Here is a 24444-nt window from a genome sequence, read left to right on the forward strand (position 1 = left end):
TTAGTTACAGTTTTACTCATTATATAAAATATTTTATTATTAAAATGAATATATACACAGAGTTTTGATTGGGCAATAAGATCTTACACAAAAATTCCAATTCAAAACATTTTTTAATTCAATTTACATCTGACTTGGAACTATGTAGATTATTATAACAGAAGATTCAAATTTCTGTTTCAACTTTGTTTGGAATCTTGAGGCTTAGTTTCATTTTTATGACCATCTTCTTGTTCTAAAAATTTATCCCACTTCTCCAATCTCTGACTGATTTGAGAATCTGTTTCTGCTATTTTGAACTTTGTTTTACCATCCCATATCTCCGCAGTAAGTTGTCGCTTAGAAAAGAAACGTCCATTGAGTAATTTTACAACTTCATCAGCTTCCTCAGGATTACTCATATTTATTTGAGCAACACCTTCTGGGTGCCTATCATATAAAATGACTTTTTTTACTTCTCCTAATTTACCACACTCTTCTCTCAAATCTTGTTGAAATTCTAGTATGAGTCCAACATCTGTGTCAAAATCAGAAGGATCAAACAGATTTTTCACAATGACTGTTCTCTCATGTTTTGATCTTTCCCCAAAAGCTTTTTCTGGTCTCCAATCAAACAACTTCTCTTGCATCTTTTTGAGCTTTTGTTTTTCTTTCCTTTTTTTCATTTTTGGTTTGAGTTTTGGATCATACTGACCTTTCATTTCAAATTTTGCTCTTTCTACTTTTATTTTTTTGCCTTTAAAATTATATCCATCTAACAAATCAAGAGCTAAATTAACAGATTCTGTTCTTATATAAGTGCACAAAGCATCTCCCTTCAAAAAGTCAGTTCCAGACTCTTTGTACAATTTTATTTTAAAACTACCATCAGTTAAGTCTCTCATTACAAGCCCACATTTTGACATGAGCTCTATGAATTCTTCTTCAGTAATATCAGTTGGTAAATTTGAAACATATACTTTAGTATTTTGTGTTTGATCTACCTCAAACCATGTAGGTTCTGAGGGTTTTCTTTTCACACCTGCTATTCTGCTTTTTTCAATGTCTTTCTCTTCTTCACTCGATCTTATAGCACTTTCATTTTTCTTTACCTCAAGAGGCTCTGCTTTTTTATTATCGCTTGTGTTATCTATGAAGCCATAATTCATTTGATACTGTGCCATGAAGTCATCATCTATTTTAGGGAACCAAGCAGATTTCTCTTTGTCCCAAAAAAATTTTACACCATCTCTATCAGTGTAGGTATGTGTATCATTTTCAAATCCATATTCAAGACTTTTAGGAATCCATTCATTTTTATCTGCCGACCATTCATATTGATATCCATTCGACGGATCTGTATAAATAGCTACCTGTCCTTCATAATGGATATTAGTTGTATCATAAGCTTTTACTTCTTCATTAGATTTGAAAGATTTGCTAGAATTATTTTCAATAGAATCCGTTATTTCTGAGTTAATGTTTTCTGTGGGGTTTCCTTCAGTTTCCCCTGTTTTCGAATCCGATACATCTAAAATTCATGTTTTATTTAATATATTTTTGTTGTTTGACTTGATGGGTTTAAGAAAATTACCTTCAATAGTTTTTCCAATGATGCTTTCTTCCATTATTTATAAGCGAACCAATATTCAATATAAATTGCTAGAAAACATCCAAGTTTTTGTTTTGTTTGACATATTGAGGTTAAACTTTGAACAGAGGTTATGATAAATAGATCATAGAAATTAATTTTTTTTTGTTTGAGATAAAACATGGAATATTTTGATTATGAACGGACATAAGTTAGGCTGTCTATAAGTTAAGATTTCTATTTATAAAATCATAAAAATACTGGCGTGTTCACCGTTAATTCTTGTAGTCGAATATGGGGCTGTCGATGATTCTCCTTTCTTCCGTAGAGGGCGCTATATGATGAAATGGTGACATTTTCATCGAAACGACAGTTGAATTAATTATATATTATCATTATAGAGATTTCAAGCTGAATATCGAAAAAGATTTCCGTAAGATTGATATTGAATACTTATGTAAAATAATCACTTGAATCATGCCGAATTTCAGGATTATACTGTCATCAAAAGGTCTCATCTAGATAAACTAACCGACAACAATCACATAATAATATATCACATCTCATATACACTTATTTATACATAGTTCTGTTGCATGAATGAACTAGCGCTCAAGAGATGCTGTCGACAAATTGTGATTTTCTCGAATTTTTTATGTTATATTTTATTATCTATAGATACGTGAATTACCTATTAGTTTTATATTTTATTTTTTGATAAAAAATGTCTGTTGTAGGGTCGAATGAAACCAGGTTTGTTTTTTATTATGAACTATACTCCCATAAAATTGCATATATTGTAATACTTTCTTCTTTTCCGTGGATTATCAAAACAACTATAGAGATCATTCAGTTTCAAACAGTCTCCCTTCGACAGTGCTTTCCTTTGTCCTAATTTTTTTATTCCCGGCATTGTTGCTGTAATCGTAGCCTTTCCTTTGCCTTTACTGAAGTAATATTTTCCATAATGCATTATCGAGTTATAATCATATTCGAAACTGTAGGTTGTATTCTCCAAACTCAATTTCTCGAAATTAGCTTTGAATTCTGAAAAATAAAAATAATGTTTATAGAAAGATAATTAATTTGCAAATTCGAAGTCAAATTTGATCGTCTAGTTCGAGATAACATATTCGCTTTTTTTTAGCTGGAAAATATAGGTAACCAGAATTAAATACTGACAAAGCTCATAAGAAAAAACAAAGAACAAAGATGTACCCAAAAAATTATGATGAATTTTGACAAGAGTCCCAGGACCAATATGCTCTATTAGTGATGACGTCACACAACGCCATTTAGGTCTCCTGTCAGTATTCGGAATCCAAACAAACAAATTATCATTCAAATTAGTACGTTGTCGTTGAAAAAACTGGCTTATTTTGATGAATAAGATTATTTGAGGAACGATTTTACTATTATTGATAGACAGAAGGCACGAGATTAATGCCAGTAAGTACGAACTTGAAGTTCAACTAATAAACACGGCTTTTTACAAAATCTGGGGAATGATACAGGATTCAAACTTACTGGTATTATCCTCGTTCCTTCTATCTATCAAGTAATACCGAAATCGTTCCTCAAATACTCTTATTTATGAAAATAAGCCAATTCCTTCAACGACACCGTACTAATTTGAATGACAATTTATTTGTTTGGATTCCGAACACTGACAGGAGAACCAAAAATGGCGGTGTGTGACGTCACACTAATAGAGCGTATAGTGGACTCATCGGACCTATGTGGTCTGTGTAGCATAAAGCTCCATCTATCTGCGAAAAATACAGTGTTCGAGAAGTCTACCGGTACCTTTGCGAGGTACCTTGCAATGACCAGTTAGAAATAATAGAAGGAGACTGATGTATTAGTATAAGAGTTATAATATATAACAGAATAACTGAATTTAAAATTAACAAATTTCAAATTTTTCGCTATATTTCTCAGAAGTAGACAGATTGCTCACACCAAGCGCGTCCACTGCTCGAAGAAAAAGGGGCTACAAATTCATACTCACGGGGAATAATATTGTCGTAATGCACTTTGACAAATTTATCTCTATCCCATCTAGACTGCTCATGGAAAATCCCCAAAGCATGCATTAATTCATGCAAGGCTCTTCCTTCGGTTCCCAGGCAGTTAGGACTTCTGGAGTCTGGAGGCTGTAGGCTTACTACTTGAGGACCACCATGTCGTCCCACAAAAGACCAGCATCCCTTTGGATACTGTACGGGCCAGATCAGTAGGTAGTCTGCACTCTTACCATTCCATGGGACGAATCTTATACAGGTCATGAAGTTGAGGATGCGTATTGCCTTCATGATGGTTGCTTGTTCTGCTGGCTCTGAAAATGAATAAGTGATTAAAACTGGTTCGAGATCGGATTCATCAAAGTAGAATGATGATGGTTTTGGATTAAGGCTTTTTATAGTCAGTCACTGTGGTGACTGTTTGCTAGCTTGAGAGATGGCGTCTCAAGCTAAGCATTTCTCGTTAGAACGCATAGGCATATAATAATATGAACTGGATGTTAGGGAGAGACTAGTGGCAAAAGGAAGCAAGAGATCTGAGAGTAATTCTAGATGAAAAAAATCCAAAAAGTAAACTTTCCTTAGAAAACGAGCTGAAGATATTTAAATTTGTGCTAACTATACTAACTATGCTTCCACCGTTTTTTTCCCAAAATCAAGACTTCATTGTTAAAAACTGGTTATATATTTTTTATTCAAATGATTGTCCATCGCTAGCCAATACTTTCTCCCATCTTTCGGCTGCGTATGAATCCCACTTTGAAAAAACTGTTCATCTTTTGAAGCGGTCCACGAATCGATCCAATTTTTCATTTCTTCATAAGACCGGAAGTGCACGTCAGCTACGCAGTGTGCTATTGATCGAAACAAGTGATAGTCCGAGGGTCACTCCTAATGATCCTGTCAATTCTTGTTGCGTGTGACAAGAGTCTTGATCAAGTAATGCCTCCAATTCTGCATCTTCGAAAATCTACTCTCTTCCACTGCCATGCTGGGCTTCGACGTCGAAATAATCATTCTTGAAGCGTTGAAACCTATCTCGGCATGTTTTTTCACTAATAGCGGCCACACCATAGGTATTTGAGTGCATTCGATGAGCCTCAGCCGCAGATTTCTTCATATTAAAGCAGTAAATTAATTAAAACCTCCCGCAAATGACAAGAATTTGGCTCGTAAGCTGACATGTTCAATCGAGAATAACTTTATGATGCAGACACAAATCGACTAATATTTTGAAGGCGTTATGTTTATAAATACCTGAGCTTATTGTATGACATCTACGATCTATTTATTTCGACTACCACTTACCGCTACAGCCATCTACTGCAAAATAGCGGTGGCAAAGTTGTACACCCAATACAATTTTCATTCAGAGGTGCATCTAAAACTGAATATTCAAGTGTAAATTTCATAATTACACTTTTTTACCATAATATTTTGAAATTTTGGGGCAACAATTCGAAAATCAAATTAATTGAACTGAAAAAAAAAATCCATTTTCTCTTTCCGATTGGATTAATCATTTTCGAAAAAACAACGGATTTAAAAACTTCTCATCGAAGAAAAGTTTTCTGATTTTTTATTCTTAAGTTCCTTAGAAAATGAATAAAATCCATCCTAAGAACATACCATAGACTTATTATCCTGATACGTCTATGGAACATACCTATGAAGTTCTCTTGCGTGAAACATTTTTCGAAAATTTTTTAACAGAGAACTCGGCGTTGAATTATTGGGACACCCTGTATATCCCGTAATGCAGTCACCTTTACTACTCTATCCGCAAAACTGAAAAAAAATTACTTGGGAATTAATTCCTCATTTGAAATCAATACATATCCTCAACTAAACTTACCATACAAAGGACTGATGGCATAAGGCACTGTACCATTAGGCCACATTTTTTCTGGGAACGTTTCCCACTTCAAGCCAACCCTCCAATAATGGTAGAGTTCATTCGTCATAGCCATATCTCCCTGGTACAAACCTGGTGTTATTTCCGGGTCAACGTTTTCCAGGTTTTCCGCATTCTCCATGTCGATCCTAACTGCGAAAACATCAATAAATTGAAGATTGACATAATCAATCGAGAAAAACTATAGGTAGAGCAGATGTTCGAAAGGAGAACACCTCTTACATGGGTGCATTCCTTATTGAACTCTGTTTAAAGTTTGAGTTCGATATAACTGTACCTTATCAGTTCAATACGTTAATATTAAGACATCAAGATTCAATCAGCGTTTCTATATGGGTAAGTAGGTTCATGCAGAAATTTGTTAGTGACAAAGTTTAGTAGGATGTCATTTGATTTCTTATAGATATTGTTCATTTTATCCATGGCCTAAAGTGTTATAGTACTGATTGATTTAAAAGCTATAATCAAATCGAATCAAATGAAAGTAACTCATTTGAAGTTCAGTCAATAGGCTCTTAAAATTTTTTACAAAAGACAATTAGGATAATCGAATAATAAGTTTGAAACAATTTATTTTTGTTATTGAATTAGACGGCATTCAAGTAAAAATATGATCGATTTTAGCTTTTTATTGATGAAAAGGGACAATATATCTATCGGTAAATAATAAACTACTGATTGACTTGGTCTTCACTCGATGGAAACCTATTCAAATTAATATTAAATGACGGTTATTTTATTTCCAATGAATAACAATTGTTTTGCTATATTATTTGAATTTTTCTAATTAATATGATGTCATAATTATTAAGGAAATAGAAAACGGGTCTGAAATTTTACTTTGTCTTTTGAATGAGGATATTCTGTGAGTTATGGGAAATTGTGTTTAATCTTCAGTACTTTTTGGATTCATTAAGATACTCGTATTATGTGGGAGAGAAATAGTACCTATACCTAAATCATGTTGTTAGCAGATTCATTGAATTAATCAAATATTTTGTGACATAGGGAGATAACTTGAAGGGGATCTGGCAAAAGCACTTGAAACAGAAATTTATATGACAGACGACTTCTCATTTTTCATCAAAATAGGTAGGTTTCTCCTTTTGAAATAGACATCTATTCAAATTTTGACTTTTTACTGTCGTGTCGATTTCAAAGCAAAGTTAAATGATTATTAGTTCATTTTATGGAAAAATTTTCGATTTTCGTCTTAGCAAGAATTCTGAAATTTTATATTTTGGAAATCTTGGGGGGGGGGGGGTAATTACCAGTCCTCCCCCATTTCTACGATTTTGGATTTTTTTGAATACCCAAGCAGATTTAAATAAATAGCCTCTTTTGAACATCTTCAAATAGATTATTCTGGAAATTCCAGATTGCTATGATGAATTTATATAGTAATCCAGGCCCAGAATATCGGGGACCTAAGTATTAGAAAAGCCATAAATAAAATATTCTATTGCTACATAGGTTCTCTTGTTTTTGTGTATGTACAGGGTGTTTTCGAATAAGACGTGAATCTTGGAGGACGTGTTAGTATGGCACATTTGCTGTCGTTTGGACCATATTTAGTGATAATCAAAAATCAACGAGATATTGGAGTTCTTGTTGTTTTTAAAATATTTCTCAGATCAATTCATTTTACGTCCATTATTTCTACGTTAAACAAATATGATTATAATTTTGGATTATCGTGGCCATCGAGAAGTCCGGAGCTAACACCGTTAGAAGAGACGAAGCAGCGAGAAGATTGAGAGTATATTTCAGGCGAAAAATAACAACAGAAGAAATAAGAAAGATGGCACGTGCTTGTATAAGGAATGGTGGAGGTCATTTCAAACATAAATTATGAATAAATTTTCTACTGAAATTTTGAGTTCAATTGCAATGAAAAAATATTCAATTCATTACTTCTTTCCTTTCTTTGCTTCCTTCCCCTTTCAAATCAAAATCTGCTGAAACAAAACTAGTGCCTGCATTCTAACGAAACCTTTTTTAGGCAATAAAGAAGGATTTTTGCAAGTTCTTAGAATAATGTTGTCATTCATAAATTTTACCTAGAATTCGAAAGTTGCAGGCAAATTTATATTAGAAATTTACTATTATTTCCTCCGTATACCAATTTTCAAATCATAGTAATTCAATTATTAGGTTATTATTATTATTATCTAATGCAGTATAGTTTTGCTTTTTTCACACATATCATAATCTTTTCTGATTGAAATAATCCAAAATTCAAATCAAATTTGGTCAATGTAGAAAAAATTGACGAAAAGTCAAACTCAATTATTTCGGAAACTGTTGACTTTCGGTTATCAATAAATATGGCTCAATCGGCAGCAAATGAGTAATAGTAACACCTCCTTCAAGGTTCACGTGTAATTCGGAAACACCTTGTATAGTTGAAAATGTATTCCAAAATGTGAGACTTTACGATGTGACCTATCCTTGATAAATCCGCTTTGACGGCGAAACATTTGTTGAATTAATCAAAAATATGTGTAAATTAAAGAAGAAAACTACCCTCAAACTTTTTTGAGAAGAAAATATAATCAGATTTGCCGTGAAAAGTTGCGTCCATGAAGAAATGCCCATTATCAATCAATCAAATGAAGTCTTCGGATGGCTGTAATTCGAAGAAGAAGCATTTTCGTACAAATGTTAATAGAAACTTTTTTTCTTATTTTGATGAATACTATCACCTCCTGAAGTTTTGCACACCCAGTATAGAAAAGAGTTGACTCAGTAGTGGGTCCTTTTCACGCTATCCAAAACCGTTCATATACTCATTTTCAGACCAAAAAAAAAAAAATATATCACAACCCAAAATTTTCACTCACTGTCATCTGGAACCGGTGGATGAAGCACATTGGGCACATGGGGCAGCAGAAACCGGGCACGATATACGGGCACCAGGATCGCGAAACAGATCACCCACGACCTGATCATCTTCGTCGTGAAGAAGGCGCAAAACGGACAGTCTCACCTAGTTCCTACATCCGTGACACCGAAAACTTGGCTACCGTCGACGACGACATGTCTCTCTTTGCGCTACGAACTGTTATAAACAGAAATTTTACGGGATTTGCATATCAGGTATCTTCAGATGCTTGTTAGACCTGATGATGGTCTAAATAATTGATCGATTGGGTGCAGTGGCGCGGTTGGGGGAGTATGATTAGATGGGCCTTTTTTTTAACATCCCTGGAACATCTAAAAATTAATAATTTCAGAAAAAAGAACAAGGATTACTATTTCAACTGCCTAACTTACTGAATTTACTGATTATCTGATGCATAACTGTGTGAAGTACAGAAAAATAGAATAAATTTACAAAACGGATGATACAGAATGAAAAAATAAAGAGTGTTTTTTTTAGAGGTATAGAACTTCAAATTGCAATAAAACAACGATTGATTATTCGATTGGCATGAATGTTATTTATCCGCAAGATAATATTGTGGCATTACATTTCAAATATGATTTCTGGCATATGACCGCCACGGCTGGCTCGGATGTAGTCCAATCTGGACGTCCAATTTTCGTTGACTTTTTCCAACATTTGTGGCCGTATATCGGCAATAACACGGTGAATGTTGTCTTCCAAATGGTCAAGGGTTTGTGGCTTATCCCCATAGACCAATGACTTTACATAGCCCCACAGAAAGTAGTCTAGCGGTGTTAAATCACAAGATCTTGGAGGCCAATTCACAGGTTCAAAACGTGAAATTAGGCGGTCACCAAACGTTTCTTTCAATAAATCGATTGTGGCACGAGCTGTGTGACATGTTGCGTCGTTTTGTTGGAACCACAGCTCCTGGGCATCATGGTTGTTCAATTCAGGAATGAAAAAGTTAGTAATCATGGCTCTATACCGATCACCATTGCCTGTAACGTTCTGGCCATCATCGTTTTTGAAGAAGTACGGACCAATGATTCCACCAGCCATTAAGGCCACCAAACAGTCAATTTTTCTGGATCTAACTATGTTTCGACATACACTTGAGGATTAGCTTCACTCCAAATGCGGCAGTTTTGTTTGTTGACGTAGCCATTCAACCAGAAATGCACTTCATCGCTAAACAAAATGAAATGGACGTAGTGCCCGATACGTATTCCGCACACAACCATTATTTTCGAAATAAAATGTCACTATTTGCAAGCGTTGTCCAGGCGTGAGCCTATTCATGATGAATTGCCAAACAAAATTGAGAATAAATCACTTGACAGCTGTTAAATCAGTCACCATCTTGAACAGAAATGTTACAATACTCTTCTGTAAGAATATTGTATTTTTTATTCAACGTTGACGAATTTTATTGCCACTTGGGGCAACTTCTGGATTATTTTTCTTTCCAATTCTCTAATAAGAATGTTGATTCCTCAGAATGGAATGCAAAATATAGGAGAAATGATTCCATTTCATCACTTTCAACTTAGTCTTCTTAAGAAATATAAGACGTTTTTACTAATGATTTTTTATCAAATTCACTAGGCTTAAACATCTTTTCGTGGTTACAAAAAAAATATCTAAGGGAAAACTTATATAACGGGGGATACCGAATGAAAAAATACAATATGCTGCTCTAAGAATATTGTATTTTTTCATTCTGTATCCCCCGTTATGTAAGTTTTGCATTAGATATTCTTTTTGTAACAACGAATAGATTTTGCAGACATTCTCGATGCAAAGATGTTTAAGATTAGTGAATTTGTCAAAAAAATCATTTGTGAAAACTTCTCATATTTCTTAAGAAGAATAAGTTGAAAGTGATGAAATGGAATCGTTTCTCCTATATTTTGCATTCTATTCTGAAGAATCAACATTCTGATTAGAGAATTGAAAAGAAAAATAATCCAGATGCCGCCCCAAGTGGCAATAAAATTTGGCAACGTTTAGCGAAGCGAACGCCCACAAGCTTGATGAGTGTAAGTGTTTCTTTTAGCGTCAATAACTCGTAAACAGCACTATGATCACGCGATATTTTTGGATATTTATGAGTATATTGTATAATGCGGTATCTTTGATGGTTTTCAATGTCTTTTGAATTTGTCGGTATTCTTTCCTGTTGTTGCTGACCGAATTGATTCTCATTTGGTTCTTCGAATTTCTACACATGTGATTTTTATTGATCAATCTTGAAATGCCGCCCTAGGCGACCGCCTACCCTGCCCCTGACAAGTAAAACAAGCCATTACTAAAAATGGAATGATATACACTTCAACGACGCATTGAAAATGTTGAAATTCGTTAAAAAAATGTGAAAATTTGCAGCCACAGTTCATAAAACTTAAGCAATTTTGGGTAGTTGTGAAGTACCTCCTCGACCGACAGTAGTGAAACTGATGGAAAAATGTGGGCTGTTGGAACATGTTAGTGATGTGACGAATCGTCACCGTGTATCTACATCTCAACTTAACTCAATTGTTGTAGATAAAGGGCTGCGATGATCCTTTCCTATTAAAAATCTACACCACTGTATTTTCCGGGAAAATTATTCCAGTTCTGAAATCAATAGAGCTTCCGAAAAAAAACGGTCTCTTGAATTTTTTCATAGAATGAACCATTTTCAAGATAATCGAGTAAAAAGCAAACACTATCCACGAAAATCTACGAAAATTAATTTTTTAAATATTCTCATTAGTGATAAATCAAAGTTCAAAAATTAGATTTTAGAATAATCGTTCATCAGACACAAACAGTAAAAAATATTGACACAAATTTTTTATCATTTGAGCGTCTGACACTACGTCAATTTTTGTGCTTTCATTTATCACTAATGGAAAAATTTTAAAAATTAATTTTTGTAGATTTTCGTGGATAGTGTTTGCTTTGTACTCGACTATCTCGAAAATGGTACATTCTTTAAAAAAAAATTCGGAAGAACTTTTTTTTAGTGAAACTCTGTTGATTTTAGAAATGAAATAGTTTTCCCGAAAAAAAGATAGTGGTGTAGATTTTCAATAGGAAAAAGATCATTGCACCCCTATATCTACGCCACTGAATAAATTTAGCAAGAGACACTTAGATAATTCGAAACATTAAATCATCTAGACTCCAATACTCAAAAATTGGAACAATGAATGTAATAAAGCCAGAGTTATACATATAAACTGATTTTTTTCAAACTTCACCACACTGTATCTCATGAAAAGAGTTGTTCTATACGACGCCAATGTTATTGAACCAAAATCTGGACCACCCTGTATATCAGCACGAAAACATGGAAGAGTTTTATACGTATTTACCTAAAAATATTATCCGAAATTCTTGTTGATACTCCACTGCTCTCAAAAATCCACAGAAGTCCTTAATTTATTATACTTTCACGTTCTCAAATTCTACTCTTCGATTTTCGGTCAAAACGGCACTCCTATAATTTGCCGCAAATCATATGTCTTCACGTTTTCAATAAAACCTGTTCCTTATCCAGCATCATACCAGCTCGTTATTTCTTCTGAAAGTCGATGTAGGTTAACTTTGGCTAATCTTTGGATCTTCAGAAAATCAAAATGTTGTATAGAATTGAATCACTGTTTATGCGAAATAACGCTATCAAGGAGTTAAACCGTTAGATGACGCAATAAATAACATTAGATGTCAGAATAGAATTCGTGAAGGCGTAGAAAAAATTTTGTTATTCGCATTGAACGGGTTTTTGTTTATTTTATTCATTATGTTCTTCATTACTATAAAAAAATGTGATATTGTCCTCTATACATTGATATAACTGCTTTGAAAAATTTGTTAGAAGACTTGGTCAATGAGAATCTTCTTCTTCTGTATCCAACAACATTTCAACTAATCAGCAGTTGAATGAAGTTGTTACCTACATGGAAAGACAAAAAGTTAATATTCACGACAATAGTTTTGATGTATTTGATGATGATTATAATGTTGTATACTGTATATTATTTTTGACATTTTTTATGTCATTTGTGTTCAGTAGGTTATGCCAATCAATCATGAAAAGATACACGCGTCAACAATGTTTAGAAATTACTGAATTATTTCATAAAAATCAGTACATATTTGTGAATACTAAAAGAAATTTAAAAAGAATACAGTGTAGGAACTCATATTGGGTTAAAGGGAGAGTTTGAGGACGAATTAATCAGTGAGTCGAACTTTATCGGTTCTAACCATTCCCGGCTCAAAATTAGAACATTACAGACACTGTGACGACGTAATAGAACAATTTGTTCGGACAACAAGCACCCAATAAAACTACTATTTAATATATCAAGTACCTATGCATGCCTATTAGGGTCAGGTTAGTATTCGACCAAAATATCAGAAAAACCCAACCTTTGAATAAATGTAAAGAATAATAATGTCTTGGCCCTACGATTTCTTAACGAAGTGATCGTTTTCCTCTTGAGGCATCTCATCCCAGCCTACTTGCACCTCGTGCCGCTAGGGTCTTTGAAAAATTTGTTAAATTGATTAAACTTCTCAACATTATGACATAATGCGCATACGGGTTCAATTGGTGAAATATTGGTGGATGTAGGGGACCAAGACAACAAAAAGACTTGATTATTTTCAAAATGGACCAATGCTTTTCTGTTTTATACATATAAAAATACTGTTGAGCCAAGGTTTGGATTGATAAACTTTGTTTGGACTAGGAAAATAAACCGTTAATAAGTGGTTTGGTAAGTTTGAAAGAGGCGAAATGCAGTAGACTTCCCAAAGAGGTTATCACCGATAAAAAACATGAATGTTTGGCGAGTCTTTGTCGATCTCGAAGGTGCGCCCTTCTCTCTAGGGATTACGGTGTTTCGTCCTGAGATCGCTGGTGGACTCTTCAGTTGGGCTATCTCCGCCCAAGGCACCCTCTCCCAACATCGTGGAAAGGTGATTCTGCTGCAACGCAGCAACCCTTATAAACCCGCCGGTGCCGCACTAGAGTGTGGGTCGACACCCATAACGCCACCTCTCGGGCAGACAGAGTAACTATAAATTAATGAATATTTGGGTATGTGAATATGCGATAGCTCTGTTCCAATGGGGTGCCGCGCGAGCTTATAACCGACCTAAACAACAGCCGAGAGTACTGCAAGTGATGAACGTACCCCAAAGCGTGGAAAAACACAACAGTCGGCTAGCAAGGTTATGGCATCAGTATTTTGGGATCGACTATCTTGAAAAGTGTTTTTGGAGCGTTTGAAAGACGAAATCAGGGAAAAACGGCTACATTTGAAGAAGAAGAAAGTGCTGTTTCATGAAGACAAGGTACCATCGTATCAGAAATCAATTAAAACGATGGCAAAATTGCATGAATTGGGTGCATCAACTGTATTCTCCAGATCAAACTTCCAGCGACTTTTTCCTGTTCTCAGGCCTCAAGAGAATGCTAGCTCAGAAGAAATTTAGCGTCGATAAAGAGGTAATCGGCGAAACTGAGGCCTATTTTGAGGCTATGTTGAGGCAGAACCAATGTGGTTCCAACGTAATGTAAGAGGCACATTGATCAAGTTGCCCTAATCAACACCAAAGGTGACCTATTTTCAAAAACAGCAGCCTATGATATAATTTCAATAGTGTGATGCACATGCTCTTCCATAGAAAATTGAGGATATCTTCTTTCATCTTTTCACCTTTGCACGGCCCTCATTGATGTCAAAACAGGTTCACTTCAAACTTAAATTAATGTTTTGAGTATTAGTAACTGATTAACGATAATTTTAAAGAAACGTCTGGTTACCTTGTAGTATTTAGAAAAGAATAAAAAACGAGAGAAGCTCTGGATGCTGTATGGACTGATAGAAACAATAAAACATTTGAGGATTTATTCGAATTTATGCACTGAATTACAAAATAGGTTATAGGAATTAAAACTTTATGACATTATTGTACAGAAAATTGGCCCTAAATGCGATAAGATAATTTTATATAATACCCAGTCCAACCATTGCATTTTAATTGATTTTTTCCAGAAGCTCATGAAAACATTATGAATTTCCGTGTTGTAATGGGAAATTTCATCACGTGATCAGACAGAAAAGATTTGACATACTTTGATAACACGAATAATTTATAAGGTGTACCAATCGTTACGAAAGACCCGCAACAAAGCAAAGATAAAAAGGCAGAATATCTTTGTCTCTTTGGTAAATGGCACACAGCAAATTGTTGGTCTCCACCTTTTTTTCTGATAGTCAGAATTAGATGGGGGCCCAGAGTTTTCCCATTTTCCGTCATCTCCTTCGCTTCTTTTCTCCATTTTCCATCCTGAGCGAAAATAGGTTGTTCACCCTCAAGAAGTTTGAATCGCGGTTGCCTTGGAAATGTGATTGATCAAATACATGATAAAATTTCCCGCATGTAGTCATATACTTTCATTTTCAGATGGTAGGTGGTTGGTTGTGTTATCGCTAAAAGACTTGTGTTAATTCTTCTTTGTGTGCACAGGGTAAGTTGAAAGTTTTACATTGTTTTGATAAATTTTGTTTTTAGGATTTTTGAAGTGATAATATGAATTTTTCTTTTTTAATATTGCTCTTTTGCTCCCTGAAATTTTGATTAACTTGTAACATTCTATTGGATTATATTATCATATGTCATAATTGCAGTATGTCAATAATTTCTTTACAAAGTAATTGAAATCCAATAATAAGAAGAGAATATGATATTTTTTAGGTAGGATATTCTAACCTGTTGAATGATACAATGAAAGTAGGTACCTTATCTATTGAATAACCTGAGATTTGAATATGAATTTGTTTATTTGATTCGATTAAGATATTTTAGTAGTTTTCGGGTAATATTTAATTCATTCGTAATTTTTTTTTAATTCAGTTTTGTATGAACGTTATATTGGTAATATTTAATGGACATTCATATGAAAAGTAATAACAATTCTCGTTTCATTGAATTATAAGAAATATTAGTTATTCTCGAAAATTATAACTTTACTTAAAGCATATGTAATATTAATTTCATCAATGATCGAATTTTTGAAAAAACATTCCAGTTTGCTTTGGGTTGCGGTTGAAGCCTTCCAGTGGAGGTTATCAATCCATTTTTGTCACATATATCTAAAGGTTATTACAAATTCAATTAATTTCGAAAAATTAGCGGGTTTTTGTTGACATTTTTCTTCGTGATGAACCTTTGTTAGCTCTTTAGCAAAAGAAAAATACAACTCCCTCAGAAATTTGATTGTTTACATTTTGAAACGTTTAAAATCGAAAGAATTGGATAAAATAACCTTTACTAAATATTTGCATTGAATTCAGAATTCAGCACAGGAATCGGATAACTTTTTTCGATCTCTGATCTTAATTAATGATAAAAAAGAATCTCAAAATACTCATCAAATGATTTCAAGAACAATCATGACAACATTCAAGTATAAATTAATAATAATGGTCAATTTTGGAGAATTACAACAAGAATATCTTTTGAGGGCTGGTTCCCCAAACAGAGCTGATCTGGTTTCAAATTAAAGGGTTTGACTCAATTATGAAGAATCTGGGGTCAAATTAAAATCTCTACGGCCTCAAGCTCCTGCTTTTTCTTCTTTTCTGATCTGGTTTTTTCGTATTTTGGACCTGGAATATGCTCAAACGATAAAGTTCGACTGAATTATTTTTATCAGATATTTTGTTTCCTCAATAAAATTGTGATATATTTCATTGTGTGGAAATTAGGTATTCTAATCTATTTTTTTTTTTTTTTGACATGTCATTTCGCATATTAATTCAGTAATTGTATTCCATAATGATTGAACTCCGAGGGCAAATATTTTAAAAATTATTTGACTAGGAAGTATACACTTTCAACTAGTGTTTATAGAAGTCTGAATAGAATGAATATATTGTAGCAAATCTACAAAATCAGAAAACATTGGCACTCGCTGAAATACAGGGGCGCAGAGGGCGCGCACGCCCACTCTTGGACGATGATGCTTCTTGAAAAATTAAAAAAAGTCTACCTTCTGTATAACTTTCATGTGAATTCGGTACTGTGCGCACCTTCACCCCCCCAGGATATATAAACTAAAAAAAATTCTTTTGAAAGGCTTTAGCTTCCATATGACGTTATACATATTATTGTGTGGGTTGTGGTTCTTATACTGTGACTAATTTGTAGTTCACGGCCAAGGACAAATAAGAGAAATAAAAGAACGGTATAAAAACACTTGTTCAATTTATTTTCAACTCACAAAAAATGTGTGAAGAAGATGATATTTAGATCTTATCGATTTTAAGGGTCGCTGCAGGTACTTTTCGCCGGTCTCGGGAACAGATGTGAAAATCTTTACTCTTCTCGTTGTCGATGCAAGTGTTGCACATATGTTGTAGTTGTAAACTGGTCTGAACTCAATTGAATTATTCTCAGAACTTCTTTCTCTTTTGCAGTCAGGCTAAAAGCCTTTTACTGCTCCATCTCAATATAATTCACCTCTGGTGAGCTATTTCGATTCTGCTCTAGAAAGTTTGTGTAATCGTTACACAGTCTCTGTGCCAGTAAGGTTTTGGTTTTAATACACACTTCCTACGGAAGTGCCATCTTCGGTCGTGTGTGTTTTCTAGGAGCTTTTTCATCGTAGTCGCAAGCCTTCCTTATTAGAGGGTTTGCGTGATTTTCCATTTTAATGAAGGTCTTCACGCTCAGATCTTTCAGATGGTCGTCTAGGAATAGTATTTGCAGGTCTTCATGTATCCATACGTTGCTGACAAACAATGGTGCATTTATGGCTCTTCTTAGGATCGTATTCTATACGACTTGAAGTCTCTGCAGATGCGTCTTTGCAGCGTATCCCCAAGCATGTAAGACATGACCGGCCGAATGGTGGACTTATAAAGAAGAAGCTTGTTGGAAAGAGACATTTTGCTCATTGAATTATTCGCCCTGAAATGCCGATTTTATGGGTATTCAGGCCGTTTTCCATTCAACCGTTAGCAAAGCCTTTCTACAGATCCCTTAGGGGTGTGGCTATGATCATTCCAAGTTTTTATACCGTTTTTAGCATTTTGGTTGGATATTTAATTTAACTCGAATATTTTCGAGGGAATCGATAGATTCCCTACAATTGTATGAAATCATAAAACAGTTGAAACAACCTGTAGAGAAACTGGTTTTTGTAGAAAATTTCGGGAATTTCTTAGATCCCACATATTGAATCAAATTCAGAATGCAGAGGTTGGTCTTAATTATTACTAAACTGATTGAAATTCATTAGAGGATCTAGGACATTACAGAGAAGTGAAGTACTTTTCGGATGGAAGAATAGGTGACACTAGGTTAGAATGATCACTCTGGGGTTCGTATCTCTTGGATAAGGCATAATAATTCATTGTAATGGACTGAGGATGATAGAAATCAAGGTTTGGATTGTTTTTATGGGGTTTTTTAGTCGACCTATGAATAAGAATTTTTTTATACAGATGACACAATTTCGTCTCTCACTTCTAAAAAAGAGGAAACTTCATAACTAGAATATTTAGACCAGTCTCCTCACGAAACTCTATGAATAATGACTAACAAAGACTCGTCCCTCTAACCTGAATCCTTTTAACTTTGCGTGATGCACGGTTATAATCTCAATAATGTAGGAAAAAATTATTCATTGTTGTTCCAGTTTTGGGCCTACTTTCATTGCCGATAATATACCTATTCCGAAAACTTTTTCACAGTTCATATTTTGTAATGATTTTTCATGATTTGTGAAACTTGATGGTAAACCGATGACAGCATACGACGATAAATCCATATCGTTACTAGAGAGGAAAAAGAGGCAGTGGGCACAAGAAAAAGGTGAGTCTCACTTTCAACAACCCTTATTTTGTAAACACTTAAATGTATAGTATCCAAATATTTTCAATCCGAACAGGCGAACAGCATATTGTGCAATTAATAGTGAGATGAAAGGAGTTGAAATATTAAGGATTACCACCACGTGGTATTTCGGGTATCAGTCAAACTTTGGTACCCATTCTCCCTCTGGCGTTCCTGCGATGACAAAACTTTGTACGGTGTTTTACATTCACTTCAACTTCTTTATTTTCTCGAAGCAAATAAGTAGAGGGCAGCACTGTATGACGATATTCACGAAATTATAGTTTAACCTCTTTTGTAATAATTTTTGGTTGTTTTTTTTTTCACGAATATTTGAAAATTTTTTTTTTTATATATCCGTGATTCGTACAAAGTACATACTATCAATTTTTTTTTGACACTTTCCGGCTAAAAATTTGAAAATTTTAAAGATTTTGGTTGAATTATTGCCCGCTGAAAGTATAGTTGATGTCTAAAAGTCCTCTCAACTCTTTCAAGCATTTCGATGGCTTGGCGTATATTGCCTTTAAGTTGGGCCAGGGTTCATGACCAGTCCACTGCATCCTGGCTACTGAATAGACGGCAAATGTTACTTTGAAAGTTCCCTTTTCGTTTGAGACCAACTCCACTTTTTTATGATTTTTCCCCAATATTTGGGGTCAAATACAACTCAGCGAAGTTAGCAGCTGCTATTGTCGGTATCTTAGGTCGAACACAAATGACCAACAGTTAGCGAATTTGTAGGTTGAAATGCAAAACATGCCTGTTAATTCAGTATCGCACATGACCTTCTAAAAAGTCGGACCGACAAAAAGTTGCTGCATTTGTGTCGTTCGCCTACTTTTTGGTCGACTGTCGGCCGCTATTTTCATAAATCAATTATTATATCGATGAAGGACTGTCGGTGGTGTGGGATCAACCTTAATAAAAAAAAAGAAATATCCTTTAAAATGAATAACTTTTTGCAGACGAACTGGATAACCTTTGGGCGCCTTGGGAACACAGAACGTCCAATCACTGGCCACTTTCTTCGAGGTTAGTATTATCCTCACCTTTCCAATCCCTTAATTAACCTTCAGCATTCCAGAGGCCAACACACTAAAATTTCAAACGCTGCAATTCACTCTCTGAGCCACAGAGAATCATACTCTTCTCAAAACTCGCACAGAAAAAATAGCCTACCTCCACTGCCACAAAACCAATCGATTTCAAAAGATAGATACGAAAAAGGGGGTGAAACGTCAGGATATGCAAGCGACAACCCTATTTCATCAGGATACCTTCCCCTCACGCATTGGAGCCACCAAAACAACCCCCAATCTGGTTACGAGTCAGCTTCGAGTAGGGATGATAGGCCCAGATGGAAAAATAAAGGGATGACATCTGACTGGGATAAGAAAGAAACCAGTAAGGAGGGAGTGAGCACCAATGAGCCTCCAAATTGGTTGAAACGAGGGTTAGAACAGGATGGTCACATAGAAGTCACCAACTCTTCACCATCAGAATCTCCAGAACAAGACTACATCGAACAAGATCGACCTTTTACAGGTTCTAGCTCAGTTAGAAGCAGGTGAGTTCAGAAATATTTCATGATAGGATTATTAAAAGGCGAAGTTATTGATATTGGTATTGAAAATAATAAGTTTATTGCTTGAAGAAATAGTCAATCAAGTGTAAAATAAAAATGCTTTGATCAAATGTTTCTTAAAAAAGCAATGATTGTTTTTTTTTCAGGACTTACATCCGGGGACAAAACATCCGACTTGACTCTATAGAATTGGCAGAGAGAGAAAGAAAACGAGAATTAGCCTTACAACACCAAGAAGCAATCCGTAAACAATTGGAAGAAAGAGAAAGAAAGAGGTCAGAAGAACGAAGACGTAAGATTCAAGAGGAGTATGAAGAAGAACAGCGAATAGCCAAAGAGCAAGAACTGGAAAGACAACGCTATGAACAAGAACAAAAATTCCTCCAGGAAAAACATGAAAAAGAAGAGAAGAGAAAGGAAGCGATGAAAGAAGCCATCGAGCTGGCGGAGAAAGAAGCTAAACTCCAGAAAATGAAACTCAAATTGATGAAACAACGAAACGATGTCAATATCAACAACGAACATAAGGATCACTATTCGAATGACATTCCAACTAAAGAATGCAACAATGATAAAAATTTCGATCCCAAAAAAGAAAAGAGTAACCTAACGCCTAGAAGTATATCGATACGAAAACAAGTCGAAGAGAACAAAGAAAATTTGAATAACACACAACCAGCGAAAAGTGATAACCGTACGACAGAAATCTGCATCAAGAATAATCTAGAAACGGAACATTGTGCCAAAGATAATCAAAACAATCTTAATGATAACGTGAAAAGTTTTTCTAAGACTTCACAATGTCAGAAGAACGAACCTGTGGCCTTAGTTATACCCTCTAATTTCGAAACCTTGCAACACTTTCAATACGCTGTTCTTATGTCGATACCATCCAGTAGCTCAGTTCCTGTAGCAATCCCTTTGGCTGTACCAGCTGAAACCACGCAATTTACTACGGTAACAACAGCTAGGACTGAAAACAGGATACTCACGCCTACTCAGTATAGACAGAAAAATAAGATGATGTGTGATAGCAGTACACAAACTGAAGACTTAAGGGTTGATAAATCTTCCAGGGACAAGAACACCAACATGGAAGCCGTTTACGAGAGTCGAAGTAGAAAAGGAAGAAGCAGTAGTAGAAATGAGAATGTTTCTGATAGACCCAAGTGGGGGGCTAACAGGCCACCTACAAGATACATGAAGCAAAGTGAGAAAGACCTGGTTTATCAGAGGAAGAAATTGAGACAGAAGAACGAAGAAAACCTTTATGACGATAAAAACTCTAGTGACGAAAGTCAAATGGTGACTCCAAGATATAGGAAGAGAGGTCACTTGGAGAAAAGACATTCAAGACCTTTGTGGAGGAAACACTTGTCTGAAGATGTTTTCCGTAGAGACATCAGGATGTACCAAAGTGAAATCATCCCCATAGCAGCGGATAAAGACAATGTTTGCTTCGAGCATAGATGCTGCTGCAAGTGTAGATGTGCAGGAAGATACGCAATAGAGCCTAGAGTTGATATTCTAACCGTCAATCACGATAGCACAAAAGAACAGACCACGACAACATCAAACTCAATCGAAGACAGGAATGGAACTTCAGAGGAGCTGCCACCTTTACAGAACGTAATAGTGGATTGAAAAGTCGTATCTGACTTGGCATGTTTTCAATTATTATTTTAATTTTAAACTGATGAGCGGGAGCAATATTAAAAATGTATGTTTTATGGTTTTTCCCTTGAATAAAGTACCTTGTTTCGATGTAGGACGATCTGACCATGGACGACCTGTTTGCCAAGAAAAAAGAATCGGGCGCCATATTGGATCTGTCCAAGTCGGTTGCCAATTCAAAGGAAGAGCTTAGGAGGATCTTGGATAAGGTGCCAGATTTCAAAATAAGAGCCGAGAAGGTGCCGGTCGAGAATATCAAAGTGAAGGACAAAACTTTCAAGTTCAAATCTTGCAAAAACGATTTGAAAGCTATGAAGGACAAATACCCGTTCTTGAATCCACTGCCCAATGAATTGAGTTCATTGAAAATCAGTGATCTAGCGTCAGTGTCGATTGACTGGAGAATGTTGACATCGGCTAGGCCGAAAACTAAATCGGAAGAAAATTACTTCTCCAGGTGAGTTCAGTATATAGCAGTATTTAATCGAATTAAGGGCTTTTCAATGAGAGGTGTCATTTTGATAAAAAAAGTTTGTTTTAAGAAGAATCAACGGCTAACTTGAAATTTCATTTTCAGATCTTGAATCAATTGGCATAGACCTCACTTTCACGTTATCAAAAAAGTCTAAAGATGTTAAATCACAAATTCTCGATGGCCAATTGACCATATTCACCGTCGCCATATTGTTGTGCGACAGTACCAACTACCCAGTGTTCCCAACGGAGAAATATTGACTTTACTAGAAAAATTCCACAATATAAAGTTTATAACTGTGGTTTATGTGTAAATCCCGGAGTACCTTTTCTGGCTGCTACGCCAGATAGGCTTATTTGCGACAATATTTCGCAAAAATTTCACCTTTTGGAAATAAAAACATAAGTGAAAGGTGGTTTTATGAACAAATTAACTGTGGCCGAGTGTATAAATGAAGGCTTCGCTCCATTTTTGGAAATAGTCAGTGGAAGAATAATCTCTATGGTTGATAGTATTTTTGATATTAGCGGTATTTTTCTAGTAAAGTCAATATTTCTCCGTTGGGAACACTGGGTAGTTGGTATTGTCGCACAACAATATGGCGACGGTGAATATGGTCAATTGTGATCAACTCACCACACAGCTAGGAAACTTTTTTGTAAAATTATGATTATTTCGTTGTTTGCGTGGCACGTAGGACCGTCTTGTTGAAAATAAACGTTGTCCACATAAATATCATAAAAATCATTAATTATAGCTATACTTTCAAACTTGATGCATCAAAATTTCGTCTTGATCACGTGATCAGAAGCATAATAAATGGCGTGATTTTTTCGATAAAGCATAAACGCATACTTATATTTAGGCATGTATTTCACCTCAGTTTCTTTTATGAGAATAATATTGAAATAATAATGAAATATTTGAAATAAAAAGAGGAAAAACGATACCCATGGTTCATCAATGACATAAGTATTAGTGCAATTACCACTTTATATATTTCAAAAGTTTTGTCCTGTCTATACCCAATCCTATTGTTTCCAGGAAATTTAAGCATCCTTGATTAGAATCACTAATTTTTTTTTTGGCATCCCGAAAACTGAAAAGGACAGTGTTTTTTATTTTCAAGTGTTTTGGAAATATTTATTCGTTTTTGTATTAATGTATCGATTAATTACTGAACGTACTAAATGTATTTTCCCTTTTTTTTTTTCCAGAATAATAGAATTGGCGAAACTAGAACGCAAAACACGTGAACAGGAAAAAAGACAATATCTGAAGGATCCTCAAATAAAGAAATATAAAAATAGAGCTGGAGTTTTGGAGACAAGAATTGCAACCTGTTCTGAATGCGGAGAAGAATTCTGCAATGGTAACGAAATTTTTTCGCCTGTGAAATTTTTTCATACAGGGTGGTCCATGTGGAACAGTCCAGCTGAATGTTTCACTCAGCCGTCCAGAGTTTTTTTCGTAAACTACAGAAGTTATTTGCACGGTATTAGTTGCTACAATCTCGTTCTCCTATCTAGAAAACACAATGAGTTTAGATTGCAAAAAAAATGAAAATTGAAATAAGAATGAACTGAAGATATCTTTTTTCCAAAACATGCGACATCCAATCATGAAATTGAAAACATAAAAAATTATTTCTATTTTATTCAATAAATAATTTTTCACTTTCAAGTCGTAAGTAGTAAGTTTAGTTTTCTAGTTATTAGAATGTTTTATAATGTTATTGGTTTTTTTTTTTAATTACTCTGGTTTTTACCCAGCCGCTTGTTATATGATTACTATTTCTATATGAGTCTAGAATCTAGATATTTATTTGTGGATAAACAAGTATTGAGATTGAAAATGAGGACCAAGACGAAGTATTCACAGTGTATTTTGAGAAATAATACCATATTCTTTTTCTTTCCTAGGGGAAGTTTGCACCAAATTTTCATACGATGCGTTTGCAAGAGTTCCTGAAGTTGCTCCAAAAGCAGCCGTTAAAAAAACTGTAGAAAGTGTTGAAAGTTTCAAGAAAAAAATAAAAAGGAGAGGAAGGTCCAAGAGCAAGTCCAAAAGAGAAAAATCCCCACGAAAAAAGACCAAATCACCAAGAAAAAAGTCTCAAACCAAAAAGAAATCAAATATATAACAATTCGAAATTTTGGAAGGAAAAATACATGAGTAATTTTCTGTATAAAATTTGCTTCTCCGAGTACCTTTTCAGTGTATAGGTATCAGTTATAAAACTTGTAGTCCCTTCAATAGAAAAAGTTGAAAAGACATTACGAATTCGGGTGATGTTTTATATGCCTACCTATTTATAATACTTATATCTTCTTATGATCATTGCTACTTCAAAAATTTTTATCATTTTGTAATAAAGATTTTGAAATAAAAATTCTGTTTCATTA

At 34.7% G+C, this 24444-nt stretch overlaps 4 protein-coding genes across 5 annotated transcripts; 2 read left to right on the top strand and 2 right to left on the bottom strand.

The window, feature by feature from the left end:
- Positions 1-100: 100 nt before the first annotated feature.
- On the bottom strand, positions 101-1724 carry LOC123673746 (HIV Tat-specific factor 1). Its single transcript, XM_045608394.1, has 2 exons — positions 1574-1724; positions 101-1510 (listed from the first exon to the last, which is right to left on the bottom strand). Exons 1-2 carry the CDS (start codon positions 1605-1607, stop codon positions 180-182), a joined length of 1365 nt encoding a protein of 454 aa, XP_045464350.1. The 5' UTR covers positions 1608-1724; the 3' UTR covers positions 101-179.
- Positions 1725-2330: 606 nt separating this feature from the next.
- Positions 2331-8720, bottom strand: LOC123673747 (hatching enzyme 1.2-like). The gene is made up of 4 exons (XM_045608395.1): positions 8353-8720; positions 5450-5641; positions 3582-3908; positions 2331-2617 (listed from the first exon to the last, which is right to left on the bottom strand). Exons 1-4 carry the CDS (start codon positions 8459-8461, stop codon positions 2343-2345), a joined length of 903 nt encoding a protein of 300 aa, XP_045464351.1. The 5' UTR covers positions 8462-8720; the 3' UTR covers positions 2331-2342.
- On the top strand, positions 5710-24431 carry LOC123673748. 2 transcript variants are annotated; one of them, XM_045608397.1, is made up of 5 exons: positions 5710-5845; positions 14868-14931; positions 21660-22021; positions 23257-23411; positions 23962-24431. In XM_045608397.1, the coding sequence occupies exons 3-5, from the start codon at positions 21672-21674 to the stop codon at positions 24180-24182; spliced, it is 726 nt and encodes a 241-aa protein (XP_045464353.1). In that variant the 5' UTR covers positions 5710-5845; positions 14868-14931; positions 21660-21671; the 3' UTR covers positions 24183-24431. The 2 variants fall into 2 exon arrangements, with proteins under 2 accessions (XP_045464353.1, XP_045464352.1); XM_045608396.1 differs by lacking the exon at positions 5710-5845 and adding an exon at positions 14583-14629.
- Positions 17621-21674, top strand: LOC123673745 (putative uncharacterized protein DDB_G0271982). The gene is made up of 4 exons (XM_045608393.1): positions 17621-18281; positions 19271-19337; positions 19390-19872; positions 20037-21674. The coding sequence occupies exons 1-4, from the start codon at positions 18212-18214 to the stop codon at positions 21532-21534; spliced, it is 2118 nt and encodes a 705-aa protein (XP_045464349.1). The 5' UTR covers positions 17621-18211; the 3' UTR covers positions 21535-21674.
- Positions 24432-24444: the final 13 nt, after the last annotated feature.

Source organism: Harmonia axyridis, chromosome 2, assembly GCF_914767665.1.
Source record: "Harmonia axyridis chromosome 2, icHarAxyr1.1, whole genome shotgun sequence".
NCBI lineage: Eukaryota > Metazoa > Arthropoda > Insecta > Coleoptera > Coccinellidae > Harmonia > Harmonia axyridis.

Coding starts and splice junctions, on each gene's coding strand:
- LOC123673746 (XM_045608394.1), bottom strand. CDS start 1,607: ATGGAAGAAAGCATCATTGGAAAAACTATTGAAG. Junction 1,511..1,573: donor CATTGGAAAAACTATTGAAG/GTAATTTTCTTA, acceptor CATGAATTTTAG/ATGTATCGGATTCGAAAACA.
- LOC123673747 (XM_045608395.1), bottom strand. CDS start 8,461: ATGATCAGGTCGTGGGTGATCTGTTTCGCGATCCTGGTGCCCGTATAT. Junction 3,909..5,449: donor TGCCATCAGTCCTTTGTATG/GTAAGTTTAGTT, acceptor ATTCATTTTCAG/AGCCAGCAGAACAAGCAACC. Junction 2,618..3,581: donor TTACGACAATATTATTCCCC/GTGAGTATGAAT, acceptor TTTATTTTTCAG/AATTCAAAGCTAATTTCGAG.
- LOC123673745 (XM_045608393.1), top strand. CDS start 18,212: ATGACAGCATACGACGATAAATCCATATCGTTACTAGAGAGGAAAAAG. Junction 19,338..19,389: donor CACTGGCCACTTTCTTCGAG/GTTAGTATTATC, acceptor TCAGCATTCCAG/AGGCCAACACACTAAAATTT. Junction 19,873..20,036: donor TCTAGCTCAGTTAGAAGCAG/GTGAGTTCAGAA, acceptor TTTTTTTTTCAG/GACTTACATCCGGGGACAAA.
- LOC123673748 (XM_045608397.1), top strand. CDS start 21,672: ATGGACGACCTGTTTGCCAAGAAAAAAGAATCGGGCGCCATATTGGAT. Junction 22,022..23,256: donor GAAGAAAATTACTTCTCCAG/GTGAGTTCAGTA, acceptor TTTTTTTTCCAG/AATAATAGAATTGGCGAAAC. Junction 23,412..23,961: donor CGGAGAAGAATTCTGCAATG/GTAACGAAATTT, acceptor TTTCTTTCCTAG/GGGAAGTTTGCACCAAATTT.